General features: G+C 37.1%; 1 protein-coding gene across 1 annotated transcript; it reads left to right on the forward strand.

Moving 5' to 3' along the window:
• Positions 1-223: 223 nt before the first annotated feature.
• On the forward strand, positions 224-21593 carry LOC131146504 (uncharacterized). The gene is made up of 2 exons (XM_058096138.1): positions 224-1113; positions 20514-21593. The coding sequence occupies exons 1-2, from the start codon at positions 548-550 to the stop codon at positions 20956-20958; spliced, it is 1011 nt and encodes a 336-aa protein (XP_057952121.1). The 5' UTR covers positions 224-547; the 3' UTR covers positions 20959-21593.
• The last annotated feature ends 726 nt before the right edge of the window (positions 21594-22319 follow it).

Raw genomic sequence — 22319 nt, forward strand, 5'->3', positions numbered from 1 at the left:
AATAAAATGACCTGAGTTTGAGTTTGTCAAATTGTCAATCATAAAAAAATTATTCTAGTTTAAATTCTTTTTTTTTTGTATTTGAGGTGTTGAAACGAAGTGAGTTAAAGAGTAGAATAGAATACAAAATTACACATAGAATGTGTAGAAATTGAATGATTGATCTGTTTTTGGCTTACTCCATCTTTATGTACTCAACTGCCCAAAGGTCAAAACCTTGGGTGCAAAATAGAAGCATTAAGGAAAACATTGGTAGTCACTCAAACAATACCCAACTGTGCTTTATCCCATTCCCCGCTCTCTGGTCCAGTCATTGCACGTCCACACGTCTTGGAAACGCACAAGTCTTCCTTTCTGGCAGCGCTTTTCTAACCGCCCGATCTCATCGCCCGTTTTATGATCGTACCTCCGCAAGCCGAAACGGAAACGCCCCTGCTAGACGGAAAGTAGGAAAGCTCTATGCTCTGTCTCTGCCGTGGAGAGAGAAAAACCCTAGAGGGAGAGACTTCTTGTTCATCTGCGGCGAAGAGACAGAGAGAGAGAGGGAATGGGTGTGGATTACTACAATATACTGAAGGTGAACAGACATGCTAGCGAAGATGACTTGAAGAAGGCGTACAGAAGGCTGGCAATGATATGGCACCCGGACAAGAACCCTAGCAACAAGAGGGAAGCAGAGGCTAAGTTCAAGCAGATCTCGGAGGCTTATGACGTGCTCAGCGATCCTCAGAAGCGTCAGATCTACGATCTCTACGGCGAGGAGGCTCTCAAGTCCGGCCAGGTCCCGCCGCAGCCGGCTTCCGCCTCTCGCGGCGGTGGCGGGCCTTACCCCCACCGCCATCATCCCAATCCCTCCTTCCGCTTCAACCCTCGCGACGCGGATGACATTTATGCTGAGTTGTTTGGATCGGATGGCGCCGGCGGCGCTTCCCGGAGCCGGACGTTTAGGGATGGGTTTTTCAGGACGCCGAATGGGGAGTACGGGTATCCGCAGCCTGAGCCGCCAAGAAAGGCCCTTGCGGTTGAGAGTTCGTTGCCCTGTAGTCTGGAGGAGCTTTACAAGGGAGCGAAGAAGAAGATGAAGATTTCAAGAAACATTTTTGATGCTTCTGGGTATGTAATATATCCCTTTTATTTAATGTTCTTTATTTTTTTTTAAAGAATAATTTTTTAACGTTGCTCAAATTAAGGGTTTATTTTTGTGGAATCTTCTCTCTCTCTCTCTCTCTCTCTCTCTCTCTCTCTCTCTCTCTCTCTTTAAAATTGGGATGTGGGTTTATTGTTCTGATGCAACTATTTCTATCCTACTGATTCAACATCAAATGATCTTAGTATCAATGACTATAATTTTTCAGATGTGTTAGCTTGTTTTGGTGCCTGATTGAAATTGGGAGGTGAGAGAACTATTGACGGCAGATGTTAGTTTGATGTCAAGTGGATACGCGTATTAGCTTGTTGGCATGTGGTTAAGAAATAAGAAATAGAGCGTTGGTGACATTTTTTCCCAATGCATATGGGAATTGGATGGCAAAAATTATTCAGTGTCATGATCTCAGCTAAGTGTGGAGTTTTGCTGGTGGGTTTCACTCTCACGTGAGACTATGGGGTGCACGTGTTGAGAGCATCCAATAACTTATGATGAAAATTTGAGAAGCCTATAGATATGGTCCATAGGGTTGAAGGGTTTTGAAATTGCTAGCTTTTCTTGGATGTTCTGTGTGATAGTTTAGTATTTACTTGGTCCTTAGGTCAATTATGTTTTGAGGTATGAGAGGATTATGGATGAAATGCTTATGAAGCTATGGATGGATTAGAGAGCTTTGACTCTTATAGAGAGCTGTGAGATTTTCAATTACAAAATAGTTTTTGCTTTTTGAGGCAGAAGAAAACTGCTTGGGATGATGAAGGATGCAAATGGAGCAGCTTCTGAATATGTAACTGTAAATTCAATGCTTTCTTCTTGTATCTTCGTGAAAATGTTAGGCTTTTGAGCAAGAATAACTCTAATGTGTTTTCATGCATGGTTAGTTTATGTAAAACAACACTTGATGATGGGAAACGTTAGGTAATTTACTTCTAAGTTCTAGGAACATCACCAGGTGTTGCTGCAGTTGATTGTTATATTGCTATGTGACAAAAGGTTGCTGGAAAGCTCAAGTTTAATTTAAAAATAAATAAATATTTTTTTTTAATTTAATGCTTTGGTATTTATATAGAATCTAGTGAGATAATAGGCCTTGGGGTGTGGGCAACTTTTTATTAGTGAGATTTTGGGGCTTTGGAAAGAGTAGAAAGGAAAGAGCATTATGGAGTTTTAAGACTTTCCTATCATGTGGACTCTTTGGATTGATAGGAGTACAGGAATCTATAATCTCTTCTCAATTGTTGCGAGATAGAGTAGTATTTTTGGCTTCTGTTTGCGCCACTCATTTGGGTTTTCTTGGGGATGACACCCTCCAACCTTCAAAGGGATTGGAGGGCAGCTGTATTGTAATTTTTCTGATGATGCCATCCGACCTTCAAGGGCTTGGAGGGCAGCTGTATTGTAATTTTTCTGATGATGCATCCAACCTTCAAGGGCTTGGAGGGCAGCTTTATTGTCCTTTTTCTGTCTGTTCTTTGGAGGACGTCATGTTGTCCTTTCACTGTACTTTTATTGGTTTTGTTTTAATACATATTTTTCCTTATCCAAAAAATAAATAAATTCTATAGCCATCTTGAGATAGCTGGTCTATAAAAAAAATTTACGTATATGTGTGCAAAATATTATTATATATTTTATATTCTTGATTGATAAGTGCACAAATTGGTTATGTTGACAAGGATCACGTATTATTAGGAAGACATGACATTAGTAGATTATCTATGTTTTTTGCAAATTTAAGTGGAGATACCCACAGAAATAAATGATAGGTAATGCTAGCTTGTAAAGGATGAAGTGAAATTTCCAGTTTGATTTGACTGATGTTGTATTATTGTCAACAGTTACAGGATCATGTGACATCTTACAAGAGAATATTCTTTGAACATGGTTGCAGATTAGACGAAATTCCCTTTTCAATTCACAGCTTACTCAGTAAAATTTGATGTTGTTTTGCTATGCATGTAATGAATGGAAATTTGTGGTTAGGTGTTATAGGTGTTCATTGTCGAAATTGGATGGGGAACAACTCTAATAATTTGGTTGAACTGTCGAAGCATCCTTCATTTTTGTCCTTCTATCCACAAGACATTCAATGCTAGCTTCGGTAGGACCAATTCACCACTCTCCTATTCCATGATATTTTCTTAAAATCTGAATCTGTAGGTGTAGAATTAGTAATTGTTATATTTTAGGTTCATTGGGAGTTCTACTAGGTTTTGGGTTCACAATGAGGGTAGATCGTCCCAGTCCCTTAAGCCCCCACCTCACCTTAGTGGATTTGAGCCTTTGAGCTTCAATTTGGAAACCCCATGAAAGTTGAGGTGTAGTCCTAAGAGAGGGGGTGAATTGGGTTATTAAAATTTTCTTTTAATACCTTTTATAAATTCTTAACCCTTTTGTTAATTTAACAATCACACAACATAGACTTATTTACTTGTTCAATCCATAAACCTAAACATAACACAAGTAATCAAAAGTCAATCAACCAAAAACCAATCAACAACTTTAAACAACCAAAGATACCAAACCAAGATAAAGTATGCAGCTCTTTAGCACTTTCAGCTTTTGCAACCCTGTGAATGTATGAGTTTGTTTCAAGCCCTGTATTAAATGAAATTGTTTGCACTTCTCTTAATAAAGATTTCCACAATCGATTAAACAACGTACTCCCTTTTTGGGTTTCCGCAAAAGTTTAATTAAAACGTACTTTCTTATATTAAGAGTCTTCTTAATCTCAGTTTTCAACTTTCAGCAACTTGCACTTTGCATACACCGCACAATTTATATATATGTTGAAAATAAAAAGAGTAAGGAAAGAGAGTGACAACACGTTTTTTACAAGGTTCGGCTTATCCCCAGCCTACGTCCTTGCTTTAGGCCAATACCACCTAAGGATTCCACTATACCGTTCTTTTTCGGGCGGAACAAACCGTTACAAGCGATACCCCATGCTCAGTCACTCCTAAAATAGGTTAGAGCAACGCCTCTCCAAGCGATACCCCACACTCGGTCACTCCTTCAATAGGTTAGAGTAATGCCTTTCCAAGCAATACCCCACACTCGGTCCAACGATCCAACAACTTAGAATCGTCAATACACTGCAAGAATACAAGAAATAATCTCTGTGTACAAGAACACTCTCACAAGAGCAAATTAGTACAATTTAAAACACTGTATACTTCAATATTCAAATATCAAATTGAAATAGATTGAAGCTCAAGAGAATTTATCACCGGGATCTTTTCTAGATGAGAATTAGCAACTCAGAAGTATAGAGATCAGAGAAGGTTGCTTCAGCACTTCAGAATTCTCAGCAAATCAGTTGTGCAAGGATGAGAGCAAGAGAGAGCTTTTAGAGACCAAGATGGCTTTCAGCTTTTAAACAGATTTTTCAATTTCTTGGTAAATTTAATTTGTTAAAACCATGTATTTATAGGCTTTCAAAAGTAATTTTGTGTTGCGCAAGATTACTTGGAATATTTCCCAAGTTTTCATAAATTTTGGGGCACAAGAAACCTTTATTTGGATTTTAAAACATTTTAAAAAAATTAGTCGTTAATAGTGTTCAGTAGATTGAAGTGTCGGGTTTAGTCTTCTGAAGTACCTTAAAATACTGAAAATTTTAGTTTGGACATAGGGTCAGACGATTGAACTGAGGGTTTAGTCTTTTGAGGGTGTAATTCCTCTTATGTATTCCTTCAGGAAAAACTTTAGTAGACTGAACTTATTCTTCAGTCTTCTGAAGAAATTCTTCAGTAAACTGAAGTAAAACTTCAGTCTTCTGAGGCAACTCTTCAGTCGTCTAGCAGTGTACCTCAGTCATCTGGGCAAACAATTTTCTGGTTTTTCATTTTAGTTTTTTAAAAAATTCTTTTTGCTCTCTTGCTTTGATTGAAATAAGGTCTTTAAGTCCATAATTACCCCTAAAGAGCTTTCAACATATTTCCATAAGATATTTAAACACGAAGTACTTACATAAAGATTTCTTAGGACTTTTGACATTTTAAGCACTTAAGTCTTCATGCTTGTCTTTCTTCGACTCCATTTTGTATTCAGACTTCAATATACTTTAAGCTTTTAGCAAGTTCTCTTTAATATTCATGTTCTCATGATCTTCAAGTTTTATTAGATCATCTCTGAATCCATGCCTTTATATTCTTTAAACTTCATTTGATCATCTTTCTTTAGAGTATAAGCTTTTAATGATCCTTGTGAGCATTTGACCTTGTATTCACATACTTGAATCCTGAAATATCATCACTTAATCAAATATGTTAAGTTCCTCTGATTTGTTGTCATCAAAATAAGATTTTGAGCCTTGTAAGGCCAACAGCCCAGTTTCAAACCATTGGGCTGTTATCTTGGGGATGGATTTTTATAGATTTTGTCACAACTATTACTGAATTCACTCGAGGAGAAGGCTGAGAAACACATTTTTTGTTGATTTTTTTCCCTGTTCTGAAGAAAAAAATTAGTGCAAGTGACGAGAAATTGCCAAGGATCATGATAGGTTATTTCTTGAATGAAATGAGGCATTCATAGACTGAATTTTCATTTTTGTACTTACTCTCAAATTGCTTCATGAATTTTATAGATTCTTTATTTGTGGAGCATGAACTTGGAGATAAGGATACGTGATGCACCTCATAAATTCTTGAAAAAACTTAAATGCAGAATGGTGGGAATATGTTTGTTATATACACGCATGCATGTGCACACACACACATATGTGTGTGTGTGTGTGTGTATTTGATAAACTTCTATTAGCTGGGCATCAACGGGATGCCAACCTAAGGTACAAAAAGTCAACCACCCTGTTGAGTGTCACACACATCAAGAATTACATTATGATAATTCACAATTTGCCCACTGTGCCAGCTGGAAACATCAGCAATCCACTGCTTTTTGTAAATCTGAAGTGGAGTAATTGAATCATTGAAGGCTCTCTTATTTCTTTCTTTCCAAGCACACTAAAAGATGGCGAGAGGAAAGAGATTCAAAGCCTTTATCTACTTCTTGGGGGTTCTAATGCCTTTCAAAGCCGAAAGCTCTCCTCTTACAGAATTTGCAGTTAACCCCCTGATGCCCAATCAAGGACAGCGCCATGTTCCACAGATTTCTTGTCTAAGGGCAGTGGAGAAGGATGTGGTTGACTGATTCTGCATTAGCCACATAAAGAAAACACCTATTGATTACGATTAAACTCCTTTTCTGCAGGTTGTCTGTTAGAATTTTTCAATGTGTTGACTTTCAAACAAAACAGGCAACCTTTGAAGGGGCTGCTGTCTTCCAAATATGAACCCAAGGGAGGTTGCTGCAATTTGTTCTCATCGGAGAGAGCTTCTTGTAAAAAGATCTAACAGCGAAGACACCATTTCTGCTCGAAGCCTATTTTGGTTCACTGGGCATGTTTTGGTACCAGAAATTATATAGATTGCTGTAAAAGTCAGAAAGTGCATGTACTTTCTAGTCCGCCACATTTCTAGTGAAGGGAATATTTTAGAGGATCCCTTGACATAGGATTTGAAGATGATGGGTGATGAGGGCATCCTTGTCACAAGCCACTGTAATGGAAGGGAAGGTAGCTGTAAGATTCTTGCTGTCATGCCAAACACTGTGCCCGAAGTAAACGTTGGCCCCATTCCCCACTTGAAATCTCACATAGGGGTAAGTCATCTCATCCTTTCCTGATAAATTTCCTAACCCCCACTGTGTAGGGTCCTCTACTAGTATGTGTTATCCATTCATTATGCTTGAACCCATATTTAGAAGCTATCATTTCCCAGCAAAAGTGGTCTTTCTCCTTAATGGACCTCCATGATCATTTCTCATGGGGGACTTTATTGAAAGTGTGGAGTAGGGGTGTGATCGGTTCTTTTCGGTTTGGTTTTGGGCAAAACGGATAACCAAACCGAACTAATCGGTTTTTAAATTATTCAAACCGAAATCGAACTGCACACCCACGGTTTAACTTGACCATAAACTGATCTTTTTTGGTTCTGTTCGGTTTTTCTTGGTTACTATTATAAAATTTTAAACTTTAATTGGCCCAACAAAAAGTGGGCCAAACAGAATGCCAAAATTTTTTATGTCAAAAAATATGGGCTTTAACTGCCACAATCCAAGAGAAATGGACTTTGAAAATTGGCCCAGTTCCCCTAATTAAATAGAGAAGCTTGGCTTAGTAAAGTTGAACAGTTAGAATGCATATATTCCAGTCCATTCAGATATGTTTTTATGGGAGGGGGAAGGGTCCTCCCTTGTTCCTCTAGACCGATGTGGGACAACCGTTCCCAGCACCCCCCAGCACCTCACTCTGCCATTAGAGCTCTAATGAGAGATTCCCCCCCAAATCTGAGCACCCAATTCAGCAAAAACCCTGAAAAAAATGTTGCCATCTTCATGCAAGAAGCAACCCTTCTTTATCTCCTCCTTCAGCATCCTCTGGTACTCTTCCAGTATCAGTGTTCTCCTCAACCAGTTTTTTTGCTCTCCAATTACGGCTTAAGCTTCCTAATCTTCCTCACAATGTGCCATATGACTGCTTGCGCCATCCTCAGCAACATCTCAATTGCTTTCCTCAGGGTCATCCCTCTCCAGAAGGTCAAATCTAGGGCTCAGTTCCTCAAGACTGCTGCTTTGAGCGTCGTTTTTTGTGGGTATGTCGTTGACGGCAACATTTCTCTCAAGTTTCTTCCAGCATTCTTCAATCAGGCCATTGGCACCACCATGCCCTTCTTCGCTGCTGTCTTCATGTACATTATGAACTTCAAGAGGGAGGCTTGGGTTACGTGTGCTGCCCTTCACTCCTCAGTCCTCTTGGTTCTCTCAATACTCTCAGCCTCTTACTCTCTACCGTTCAAAGTTCAGCTCTCAGCCTCTCACTCTTTACCCTTAAAAGTTTAATCACTTGTCCCACATCGAAAATATGAACTTGGAGGGTGCCTTTGCTCCCCTATAAATATAACTGAAAGTTTATTTTATTCAGATTTTTTTAAAAATTATTGTTATTATATATCTTTCTTTTTAATATTAATATATATTATTTAAATTATTTTCATATTTATTGGTTTTTTAGTTTTTTCGGTTCGGTTTCTTATAAAACTGAGATCGAAATCGAAATCGAAAGTCAGTTTTTATAAAAGCGAAAACCGAAACTGAATACTGAAACCAAAACACCAAACTGAATTGTCAAATGGTTCAGTTTTGGTTCAGTTTTCGGTTTTTTTATAAATTTTGTACAACCCTAATGTGGAGGGATTTCAACTGCAAACCTTCCAAACAAATAGACTGTTTTACTGCTCCCCACTGGACAAGGTGATATTTGAAATCCTCCCTCACGCATTTTAAAAGAAATCTTCTCTAAATTCCCTCTAGTCTCCTAGCAACTGATGCTGGTAAGGGAAAGAGGGATAGAGTCAATTTCGAATCTCTTACTCCCTCCGCTACATCGTGGCTTGAGAGACCCTTTGTTGAAGTGTAAATCCTCCAAGCTATTAAAAATTGCAATGGGGACAAAGCATCTGGCCCTATATATGTATGTATGTATTTATGTATGTTGCACATGGCTATATTCTATGTAAAAGAAAATAACAAGCATCAAAAGTTCTGGAAAAAAGTGGAACAGGATATGAATTAAAGTTCATGTTAGCCTTTATAGGATGTAATACTTTTTCTTCTGACTTTAGGTTGATTGCTTTAATTGTTTAGAAAATAAAGTATTTCTTATCAGCTTTCTTGAGGGTTCTCACAACGGTGAGAGATAGGGTCATTGTACAGTACAGTTACATTTCGTCAATAGGAATATCTATCTTGTCGATATCCGATAAAAAGAAATTTATTAAGATAGGAGAATTTACTAAGAGGAGGAGAAGTCCTCAAGAAACAAAGGGAAGAAAAAACAAAAGGAAGCTAATAAAAAATACCAAAATTAAGCTAATAGAACATGATGGATATCATGGAAAGCCATACTTCCAGAACACCCTCTCGAGAACACCCACATGGAATTAAAATATGGGACAAAGACACAACCATGTCAGGATCAAATCTAAAGATGAACCTCGATTTTGACAAAGTTGGGCATTCCTATCCTGCCAAAGTACCCATATAAGCGCAAAAAACTGCACTCTATGATATCCTTGCATTCTTTTGCTTTGCAAGGCCTAAGCCTCTGAAGAATGAGGGCAAACCCAGCACTCTCTCAGTTAACTGAAAAGTTTGTTAACGAAGAAATAATTGAGGATAATCCTTTTTTCCAGCATAACGCATAACATACAGCCATATATGGTTTTCAGTGTTTATTGGTGTTAACTCTTTTCAGAAGGGCAGTCCATGCAAAAACCTTTACCTTGAAGGAATTCTAGCTTGCTGCACTCAACTAGCAAGAGGAAATTAATGAATATACCAGTTTGGATCAAAAGAAGAAGATTTACAATGAGAGAACACCAGAATTATCCAAAATTAAAAAGAACCTAACAAATGCTAGAGTGAAGAAAGCTCCTCCGCCTTCCTATGTTAACTCTTGATTCTGAAAATCCAAAAGAAATTACAATACTATCAATAATGAGGAAAGAAGATATGGGTGCATTGGGATGCAAACTAAGATGAAAGATAGAAGAAAGGGAAACTAAAACACATAATTCCCAAGCCAGAAGCCTTTCTAAAAATGAACCATTTCCCACTTTTATATTTGGTACCCTAAAGAAAAAGAAGTTATCTGCGAAATATATTTTCATGAGCTCCCATGGCAGAATCCATGCAAAAATCTATCTACAGTATTATCATCCCACCCGTTCTCCAATTTACTTTAATGAATGCATGCCAAAGAGTTTCCAAAAGACTTACCCACCAAATTAATGTTTGGGATGCCAAAATTTTGAGACTCAAGCTCTTCTCCGTAAACTTACAAACAACTTCTCAACTCACAAGATAATGGAATGATAATCCTTTCACCAACCTGCAACAAAAGAAATTTTTTCATAATCCTCTTTGGTTCACTTGCAACCACCACTCTACTAGAGAATGCTAACACCCTAATGAACCACGTGTTGGCACGAACATTCCAAAACATGGTACATTTTTGTTCTGGATTGCTAAATCTAACGATCCAAAGTTTTAGTTCAATAATTTTCGCATAACTTTTTATTAAGTAAAAGGGTGAAATCATCACATTTTAATTCTATTTTTGTCATTCTTAATCTATTCCTTGGCAGAAACTCTCATCTAGATTTAGAAACAGCTCAACATCCTCTGCAAAATATACAAGTGCCATTACACATTTTTCACCAATATATCTAATTAAGTATACCCCCTACGTTCCGCATTTTAGAGCATGTGCCGTACCACGATCTTGTTTCGTTCCACAAACGAGAACGTTCCACGTTCTAGGTGACGTAGATTCAAATCTTAAGCAAGGACAAACAATATGGATGAATCAAAGAAAAGACATGCTTGTGCCCTCCCATGGGAAAATAGTGCACCCTTCCACTCATCCAGACGTTTAGACACCTTAGTGATCACTGGATTCCAAAAAATCCTGTGGATCAAGGATTCCTACCCAGAGGAGCTCTTGAATAAGTAAAAGGCTGCTGCAGAATCCCACAACCCATGAGAGTGTTGTACCTAAAAGTCACCTCAAGAGTCAGATTAATAGTGTTTATTCTACACTTGCCTAAATTTATCTCATGCCCTAAAGCTAACCCAAAAACTTGTAAGTGGTGAGAATATTACAAAAAGACCTTATCTGACAATAACATAATAGTATCATGAGCAAACTGTAGAGTTGACATGATAACTCCATACCTACCTACAGAAATACAGTGAATAAAAACCCCCATTGGCAACCCTCTTAATCATTATACATCACATAGCAACCGAAATAAAGAGAAGGGGAGATAAAATATCCCTTGCCTCACACCCCCAGAGGCCGAAAGCTTATCTCGTAGGCTGACCATTAATAATCACAGAAAAATGAGGCAATTAAAAAGACAAACCCTAATCCAACAATTCCAACCTTGCCTCTTTGACCCAAAACTGTTCTCATGTAAGACCCTATCCAAAAGAAGCTACAAACCCTGTCATATGCTTTCTCAAAATCTGGCTTTAAGATCAAACTTTTCTTCTTACTCTTCCTAACATCCTTATCAAGTGCATTAGCCACAACGATTACTGCATCCAAATATATCTACCCCCTATAAAAGCCGTCTAGGAAGCAGGAACGGTACTCCCTCTCAACCCCTTAATCATATGATCTTATAAGCACACGTAGTCAAACTAATTATGCATGTAGAAGAAATGAGTTTCATCAGAGTGGCAAAGGATACCTCAAGAAAATTTTCATTGGCAATTGAGTGCTTTGTATTTGCAGCTGCCTTTCTAAATAATTGAGCTGGAAGACAACAGAGGGGTCTAAAGAATTCGAACATGGCAACAAGAAGGTATTTAGGCATTTGTCAACTTCAAGAGACAAATGGAGAGCTGCTTTTTGAAAGTCAAGTGCATTGGAAAGCAGTGACTGTTTGGTTGCCATGTCAAAATTCAAAAGTGGTTTGGAGGCTGGTGGGAGGGGGTTTTCAGACAATGCATAGTGAGAAGTATTTATCTACCATTTGATAAGTGGAAATCATCCTATGACACTGTTTGGAGACATTTTTGGCTCAAAGACAGCCTGGAATTGAGATTATGCAAGTTTGAAAATGCAATTTCTTGGTAACTTGCTAGTTAGGAGGTTTGTAGGAGCCTGTGAGTTGTGTCTGTTGGGTAAGTAGGTAGATAGTTGGCTGAGCAAAGTGTGTCAGGCCCCATCTGGAGTTAGGGTGTGAAATTGATGGATGGATTTTTTTTTTTGTTTTGAGTTTCCTTTCAAAGAGATGGTAAATATGGTTTGGAAATGGAGGTTTGGAAATGGACTAACTCTTTTTTTTTTTTCCCAGTTTGTAAATTTTTATTTTCCTTGTTGTATTTGTACTTAGGTTGGCATCTCCTCATGTCCTTTAGTGGAATTTATCATCTTTGACTACCCTACAAAATTAAGTAAAACTTTCCACACAAAAGAAAAGAAGATAGGCATTAGCGAATGGAGGGGCGCTGATGTTTGGATATCTATGCAGTGGCTGCATGTTGATCTTCTGAAAAAATGCCTGGTTCTGAACTGATGATATGCTAATATATATGGTGTATTATATCTAAGTGTTAAAATATTCAATGCATAAGCTAAAATATCTATATGTAACTATTGGATAGATTGTGGATACATTTTGATACATTTTGAAAGCATCTTATAAGTATTGCAGGTTCCCAAGGAGTATTGATATCCAATATGGATATGATATGGATATGGCTACCTTCTAGAAGTATTCATTCTTCAGTGGTCTTTATTAAAGACATCAATTACCACTAATTGAACTATTTTATGTGAACAAAGTGTATTTCCTTTGATTTTTTCAGTAATAACTAATTAAATTTCATGTGGTACTAGTTATCCATTGGAATCAAGCAAACCAGTTGGCGAGCAGTCCTTTGATTGATTTCTTGGAGTTCATAAATTTAAGAGATTCTCTTTTAAGGCACCATTTACCATAAATTCACCATTATATGCAAGAGACAAATAATTCCTTGGACTTCATGTAGAAGTTTTGCCAGCACATAAATTTTTACCTTGCTAGACAAGCCAGCTCATTGCATTTAGGACGGATAATGGAAAAAAATCCCTTGTTGTTAATGGCTTATAGATGCATAGCAACAATATCTGGAATTACTGAAAAGATAGAAAATGAAAGAGAAATAGAAGGGAAGGGAAGAAGAAGGAAGTAGAAAAAGGAAGACGACTAAAATAAATAAAATCAACCTACAACAATGCAACCGACTAATGGGAAACTGAAATAAATAAAATTACTAGTAAACCCTGCCAAATTATTAAAAAAAAATTAAGACGCACAAGTTAAAAAACCCCACATAAACCTATACTAATTCCATTGGGCTGAAATCTAATAATTCCTTAATCCAATTCTTCGAATGAGCCTCCAACAAGGGTCTATGACTCTATTCATTGCTCTGCTTCTTGATCTACATCAAATTTCCCCCAGCTGGAAAATAATTGGCCTCAAATTTTGAGATGTTGGAGGATCAAAAACAAGAAGCAATGAACTTGGACTGTTTGAAAGCTAGTGCTTGAGTGATGACAGAAACCTTGTTCCTTTGGTAGCAGTGAAGAAAGATAAGAGTTGAATTGAGACACATCATGAATGACGACACTATAGTGTTTTGAAGACTGGAAGTCTTCAAACAAACGCATTCTCTTGTTTTGACCGTCTTCAAGTTGAGTAACTTTGACATGATCAATATTATCATGTTCTTTTCCTTGGTTGGTTGTTTGAGCAAATTTTTGAAAATGGTCGTATTACCATTATAGTGAAATAAATGTGTTTTCATGCCCTTGAGTCACATTCAAGTAATCCAACCAAGGAGAATCAAGGACTAGATGGCCAATATTCATGGGGATGATATCGTGCCAAATGTTATCAAAATAACCACCCATTTGAGTAGGAACTGAAAACCTTTCATAGACGTGAATTATTGTTATCAACTCATGTCAAATAATGCTGTGGGTGCAGCTCAGGATGAAGTGTGAGTTACACTATTTCCAAAAACCACATTCACAAGAGATCTTCCATCAATGGTTACTGAGGAGTTTGCAAACATTGTTTCCATAATAGAGAAATGCGTGAAACAGCTTGATATTTGTGCCCAAAGTATGACAACAGAGATTCCTTTTCTAATAATGTCACCATGTTCCTTTTTTTTTTTTTATAATGAGAATCTGCAAAGAAGGGATCTAATTTGAATCAGCATGCAATTCAGAGAAGTGTACTTTTGGAAAGGATAGTAAATTGGCAGGTCTGCTGATGTGATGATATGGCAAGTCTGCTGATGTGTTTGATGATGAGGCCGATGGTGGTGCTTGCACAGCAGCTTTGGTTAAATTGTTGATTTGAATACAGGCAAAGAAAAGAAAAGGGGCTGGATCATTTGATTTTAAAGTTAATGGGGCTTTTTAATTTTTACTTCATAGAAGAAAGAGGGCAAAGGTTTTATTTTATTTTATAATATTTTAATTTTTTTGGGGCTTAGTCTATTATAAGAGGGCAAAATGTGCCTAGCTGAATAAAATGTTAGGGAGATGGGAACTGGGCTTTTCTCCCTAATTAAAAAAATAAGGTTGGGATTTTATAGTGTGGATCAGGGCCATCAGGCCTTGTGCAGGAGAGGGGCCATGTTGGTTATGGAAGAATATAGGAGTATCATTTTAAATTTCCACAAAATTGTTGAAATTTCAGTCAAAGTTCTGCTTTCCACTGCCCTCAAAATCAAAATGGGACTCGAGTCCGCGTTACATAGTTCCCATCGAAATTTCCATAATCACTTGAAATTTATGAAAATCTCAAAAAAGTTGCATTGGAATTGGTCTTGGAATTTTGGAAAATTGAGAATTGAGTTTTATGATTTTTGTTCTCTTAATATTCATATGGGTGCATCCTGCACCATTTGGTATCTCAGAGCAGTCACTGATATGTCATTGTCATTGCAGCATTGCTGTCCACCACTGCCCACCCTATTGCCACTCCCAGCTGTTGCAACCAAGGTCTTAAATTTCGATTTCAACTCAAATTTCGAAGCTCTAAAAGTACAGTAATTTCGACGGAAATTTCGATTTCGATGTTGATTTGAAAAAATAACGGAAATTAGTAGTAAAACATGGAGTTCTTTGTGAAACTTTAAAAAATGGTTAACAAACATGATAATATAAGTTTTAAGATTAATATAATACAAATTAAATACATCTATATTTTGTATGAGGTGGAAAAGTTGTAAAACAGTATGTGTATCAAAGATATTTGTAAGATAATGTACATTAAACATATTCAGTTAATACAAATGAAATTCATAAATTATTTAAATATTATTTATTATACAAATAATGATAATTTAGACATGAATGGTTAAATAAAATGTTATTGTAAATTTATTTTTTCATATAATTTCAATAGCACTTGTAATAATCTTTTGTTTCTAAAAAATAAATAAAATAAATTAAGATAGAAATTTCACTTCACTCCTAAATTTCTCATTTGAATTCTGATGAAATTTCATAGTATAGTTAAAATTTCAACAAGTTTAACTAAAATTTCGAGATTTCAATAAATTTCGGATGATTTGTTGAAATTTCGACAGAAATTATGCAAGACGGAAATCGACTACCATTTCGATTTCGAGGGTGATGGAAATCGGAATTTTCGACAATTTTGTGGAAATTAAGACCATGGTTGCAACTTTAGCATCTCAGTTTCACTTGGGCTGCCACTGGCTCGAAAGTTGTAACCAGCATCACAGCCACTTCGATGCCATGAATCAAGCATCTTCCAGCCCAATTGAAGCCTGCCCCCCAGATCACCTTTTGCCTTCCTACCACAATTGGAACCCCTGTGAAGTCAACTTAATCTCCAAGGCATCTCCGCAAGCTGCAACCTTGTTAATGACTCAGCAACTTGAGCGTTGCCCCATCATTGACATTTATGAACAATCAATGACATTTTACCCTCAAATCTTGTTGGAGCTTTGCCTTCCTCTGACAACAAGCTCTTGCTGTCAATTCCACATCATCATGCTCCAAGATATCAGTTGGGAGTCAATAGCCAGAGCCTTTGTCTAAATTCCTTCCCATCACACCTATAGTTGCCAGGCTTTTGTGTGAAATCTTGAAGACCAACTCAAACCCTAGCCTACTTCACCTGGAACTCGTCTCAACCACCATTTCCTCAGACTGCTTTGCATCCCATATTCCCATTCTCTTAACCTAGTACCTTATCTTTGAACCTAAGTCCATACTCCTAAACCCATGTGATAATCAATGCCCGATTCTATTATCAAGCATGAGCTACTCTGGATCTTGATTTTAAAATCCAGGAAGTCCAACCAATAACCATAATAGTGTTATGATGATGGCCAAAGATCTATTCAAACTGGTCTATAGGGATGTTATAGATTTGAAGAGCTGGGGGATCACACAACTATGGCCCACAAAGAGCACAACAATGACATTGGAAGAGGGATGTTGTATAGCTTAGTAGCAAGCTGAAACACTGTTACAGCTGGATTAGTTAAGATCCAAAAGGGAACCTGGGACCATTAGTTACAAAAAAAGTGCTCTGCGTCAGTCACAACTGCACGTGGAGATCCACCCACGGTAATTTCCACCATGCGTGCCACCTTTATTGTGCTGTTCAAATTAATTTATCAAATTTTCACGGGAAAGGTGGACATGATTTGTCCAATTGGTTTACATTTTTAGATAAGAGGTATGTGGAGGAATGAATTAAAGTAAACCTGTTTGTTACATGGGCAGTAATGCTATTAAATTGCAGGACAATATGGATTTCCACCTTAGTAACTGCTTATAGGGACCAATAGTAGGCTGGATTTGGATGAAAGAAGTAATAATTCACAAGTTTTGGTTTGTTAACTAAGCTTGGGAGTTTAATTCCAAGTTGTGGTTTTGTTAACTAAGCTTGGGAGTTTCATTCCAAGTTTTGGTTTGTTAACTAAGCTTGGGAGGTTTATCCAGTTTGTGTTCCCTCACCCAACATGGGAAGGATGTCGAAATGTATACACTAGTTCATTAAAATCATTGTGAGATGTCAGTTTGAGGAGAATGAGCAGTATCAAATCATTTAGTATATTGGTGGGCTAAGTTATGGATAAAGCTCAATAGTAAGAATTGCGACTGTTTTGATCAATTTGCATCGTATGCTAAGACTGCAGAGAACAAAAATCCTCTACACATAGTACAACTTTAAGAAATGGGCTAACCTTCTTGGTCCAGACCATTGACTGCAATGCAGCCTATGCCACTTGAGCCAAAAAACACTTATAGGCACTGGTTTGAGTGTTCTATTGGTAATTCCATAAGAAGAAGCATCTAATGTGTTGTAGAAAAAGGAGGGTGAGTAGGAGAGTGACGTGGTGATGCCATACATACCTTGTCAGTAGCAAGGGGCTAGATGCTGAGAAAGGGCCCACTGTCCAGGTTTGTGCTTCTATTCACCAGCGTTTGACAAGACCCAGCCCATTGCTGTTGCCTGAACTGGGATGAACTAGTGATTGTGTTTGGAAATCAGTATATGCAATGGTTGACACTATAGTGGAGGTTAATTTAATTTCAAGACCAGCTTGTATTGCACTCCATACGAACATGCATATTTTTGGCTATCGATTCTCCATTGGAGACTGTTACTTAATATGGTGTGGAATACAGACTTCTGTGGAGATGCAATTGGGATCCTATGTGATGTTTTATGATAGCCAGTCCTGTGTTGTCTTGCTTGGGAGTTGGGAGACCATGGTAGCACATCAATCACGTACTTTACAATGCTTGAGAATTCTGTAAGCATTAAGTTGGATTGGTGCAGAATAAGTTGTGATAACAGTTGTTGCTAGCCTCCTGCAGATGCTAGATCCTGGAGTGCCAGTTCACATTCAACATTTGAGGCCCATCTTTTTTAAAGTGGATAGAAATGAGGGGCTTGCCCTAGCTACAATTCATGGAGGGATGGTCTAGCTCAAAAGCTCACTTATCATCTAAGAAATCATCGAAGATATTTTTTTTATTTTTTTATTTTTTAGTAACTATATTAGGAAAGCATATTTTTTTAATGTTTGAAAGTAGATTTTAGGGACATACTATTTATAAGGTTTTGCAATCATGTTGGATTTTTTTAAAATTTTGAAGAAATTTGAGTACTGAATTTTAGGTCTCCCCCCCCCCCCCCCCCTTTTGATATGCATAAAGATTGTCCTGTGCCACTGTCTCCAAGGAACAATTATTATGGTGCTTAACACTTAACAGTGATTATGATTCTATGTTTTCGTACGTATATGTAGCATTGTAGATACAATCATTCTTTTCCTTTACTGAACCACTCACCCCTTAATACTGCTAGCATTTTTATTCTCTCATAATAAAGATGGGAAGAACCATTAACTGGTACCCTATACCCAATACTTGTTCAAATTGACAATCTTTATGTTGATGGTTAGAAATTAGAAGTTTGCATGCCATTGAGATGACAATATTACACAACTCATCCTTTGATAATTCACAACTAATTACTTGCCACGTAGACATTCTAATTCCTGGAAGAACATTGAATTTCGAAGTAGAATTAATAAGATGGGAGAGAAAGAGAGAGAATAAATAGAAAGGTGGGAAGAAGGGAAGAAGAAAGAAGAGGAAGAAGCACGAAGTGCTATACATTAGAGGGAGAAGAAAAACATTAGATGGAATTGTGATTAGATTCAAATGCCAATTAATTGTTCCACAATATATATCATAATTTATACACACTAATAGTTAAATTACCTAATCACATATTAACCCGTAAAAAATAAAAAGTTCAAAACAAAAAAACTTAATACATGCATCATAGTTTCCTAAATATATGCCTAAAATAGGCGGCATAGAATGACAGTGATGGTCCTCCATCATATTCTCCCACTGAAAAGAACTTGATTCTGAAAACCTCATCAGTGTATCAAATTGTGTCAAAAACCACCCTAGTAATCTAGAATAGATTGCATCCTGTGGCTGAGAAATGGAGTTTACAGGCAGGACGCTCAAAGGTGCCTTAATAAGGTGTCATGTTGTCCATATTGAGAACAGGACTAATGTTCATATGAATAGGGAAATCAAGAAAGTATGCATTTTGTCCAATTTCCTAACGATGGATAATGGGCCAAAGGCACTGACATGGAGTTTCTTAAAGGAATTCTGGCCTAGTATTCAAGTCTAATACGAAATCATGACTATCACCCACATTAAAAATTCTCTAGCCCTATGATGCATGTCAAAGAAGTTTGTAATCCTTACCAATGGTGACAAGTTTACACCTAACCTCATCATACGACTCATGCGGATGTGATGAACAGAAGACTTTGCATGTCCACATATGAGCATCTAGTGGTATAGGAACAAAGGAGCTAGGTTGATGGGTGCACAGGGTTTAGATTCAATATACACTTGAAGGGAGTCTTATCCCTCAACCAATTTATAGAATTATTAATAAGCAAGCTTCACAGAGGTCTTCAATGGCCCAATCATAATAGTAACTCAAGGAAGGTATTAAAATGGAAAGGCTGCAATTCTAGATGTTTATCTTGAATGGTTTGAACTTTGTCTTTTCTTAGTAGGAACATGTATGGCATTTTTTATAACTACTATCATGAATCAATCTGACTACAGATTCTCCTAGAGCTCTCCTATAGATTCTTGAGGTGACTAGTTTCTAACCAAGTAGTAGGTTTCACATTGAGGTGCTATTCTTGTTAGTTGTTAACTTATTATATTGAATCCCAACAATGTTATCGTATGATGTCTTGAGGTGACTAGTTTCTAACCAAGTAGTAGGTTTCACATTGAGGTGCTATTCTTGTTAGTTGTTAACTTATTATATTGAATCCCAACAATGTTATCGTATGATGTGCAGTAATTGATTTGAAAGGCATTCCCCTTTCTGTAAAACATTTATTTAGGGCTAAAAACTGAGGAGTTCTTTTCTAGTTGTGAAGTTTCTTTTTTAAAAGGCTTTGGAGGTGGAAAAATATATGAACCATCTATTAAGGGGGTTGACACTTGTGTTGGCAAGAAAGAAAAATTTGAAAAGCCACTTTTGTATGCTGGGTAACCAGAATATTGTTTCGCTTTGATTATTGTTGTTGAAACAATTAGATGGGTCTCTGTCATGGTGGTGAGAACTCTGAATTAAGTTGGTGGCAGAATATGAAATTATGGATCTGCCTTACGATTTTTCTGTGGGTAACATGGTGAAATTGTTGAATTAATATTTACATGCAACAGCATTAGAAGAGGGACGATGGAATTTTTTTTTTGATTGGAAGTGGAAGTTGCTTTTACATTAGTCATGACTGGTCTGGGATAATTAGACTCATCAATATTGGGGTTAAAATGGTTTGCTGATTGTTTTATGTCAATAGAAAAAATTGCGCTTTTCCTTTCTTCTGTCTGTTTATTTCTACAATTTGAGGACTGTTTCTGTAATGCTTGAAAGTTTTCTGTTTTGGACTAGGATTACTCTGATTGACAGTTCTAGGTTTTTAATGGGTTAATTTAATTGGTTTAAAGATCAGATCTGCATCTGCACTTGCGTTTTCATGAATGCTGGACTCTCCTATAAGATTACTTGTTAATTGAAAAACTAAGATAAATGAATATGTTCTGCTGATGCTGCTAGCAAAGTACTGTGATGTTGTGCTTCTGTTTGTTTATTTTGGCTTAATATATTCAGTCACCCTTTTGCAGTAAGTTTCATACGGTGGAGGAGATCTTGACCATCGATGTCAAGCCTGGTTGGAAGAAGGGCACAAAGATTACTTTTCCTGAGAAAGGTAACCAGGATCCTGGTGTCATTGCAGCAGATCTAATCTTTGTGATAGATGAGAAAACCCATGCAGTTTATAAGAGGGATGGTAATGACCTAGTGGTCAACCAGGAAATAACACTGTTGGAGGCTCTCACAGGGAAGACTATTGACTTGACAACCTTGGACAGAAGGATTGTCACCATGCAAGTGACAGATATTGTCAGACCAGGTTATGAGGTTGTAGTTCCGAATGAAGGGATGCCAATTTCAAAAGAACCAAGAAGGAAGGGAAACCTGAGGGTCAAGTTTGATGTCAAGTACCCGGCAAGGCTTACCTCAGAACAAAAATCTGATTTAAAAAGAGTATTGGGAGGGAGCTCATGATGATTTTAGAATTTATGATCAGGGGTGACCAGATTAACACAGGTAAATATTGCCGTTTCTGTTGGATGTATATATTCTATACGCTAATGCAGTTGAAGAGGTTTTGTGAATACGAGGAATGAAGCTTTCAAAGATTTGATGGGAAAGTTGGAGCCAAATGTAGTATAGTCCGACTTCAATGTCTGCACACCTTGATGATTGTAGAAAATATTTCTTAGGCGATGACAGATGATGATCAAGTCTAATTGGAGGGATCATGTATGGTTTAAGCATACCCCTGCTGCTTTTAGTTTTTTCGTCTTCGTCATTTTTGCGTTTGGTTTTGGATGCTGTGTGTTTGGGAATGAAAGTCGTTTGAGTATAGATGGTTATTGTATTTGTTATTTGATAAACATCAATTTAATATTTGGTTAAAGATGGAAACGTGTGGATTTGCCCTAGTTAGTGCCTTGATGAATGAGTTGTGGGGGGTTTTTATGCCTAGTTTCATCTTGGTTCATCCTATGGCAGACGCGCAAATACATGGCTGATGTTAGACCGTCTGGTTCCAGAGACAAATAATTATTTGCCTAATGTAATAAATGAATATGTTAAATTTGTTTTCAATATATTTCAGTAAAATTATTGATTTGTAATTTTTTTTATATGAATTCTATTGTTGTAATTTAATTAGTTTTTATTTTTAATGTTTTAAACATTTATCCTCAGACTACTGGAAAATCGTGCATTAACACGGTCAAATAATAGCTAGTTTTTTATTCAGATTTAGAATTTGTATAGAAATATTTCGGGATGTTCATAGATGGAGATCAAAGTAACAATGAGTTGTAGGTCATTAAAGGTTAGGTTAGTTTTCTTTATCATTACAAATTTTACCATTTATTTAGCATTTTTAAAAATTATTTTTTGACAAAAAAATAAAATTTGAACTGCAGAGCCCCTTGCTGTATCAATAATTTGATATCAATAGAGCTGCGCCTATACATCATAAAGCTCAATTGGCAGTAAGAGAGACGAGCGCAAGAGCTAGCCTACAATTTCACTCTAGGTGCTAGACCTCCCTTTGATCCTAGAGGCTCTTGAGTTAGATTGTGACACATAACAAGAGGATGATCACAAGCAATACTGTTGTGAAGATTTAATAGTGAGGGGTTGTTTTGTCCTCCTCCCCCTTTCTTCTCAGAGAATTGCAAGGCTACACATTGATGGGCTTCACAATGTGTACCTACTGAACCCATTAAAAACCGAGCCTGGAGTTTTTCTCCTCTGGAGACTTGACCAGACACCATACAATTTTTACTGCGCAGATGGGGGGGAATCAGTCCTTCAACTAACGCAAGTTCTATTGTTGAGTCTCTGGA

This window comes from Malania oleifera, chromosome 13, assembly GCF_029873635.1.
Source record: "Malania oleifera isolate guangnan ecotype guangnan chromosome 13, ASM2987363v1, whole genome shotgun sequence".
In the NCBI taxonomy this organism is placed as follows: domain Eukaryota; kingdom Viridiplantae; phylum Streptophyta; class Magnoliopsida; order Santalales; family Ximeniaceae; genus Malania; species Malania oleifera.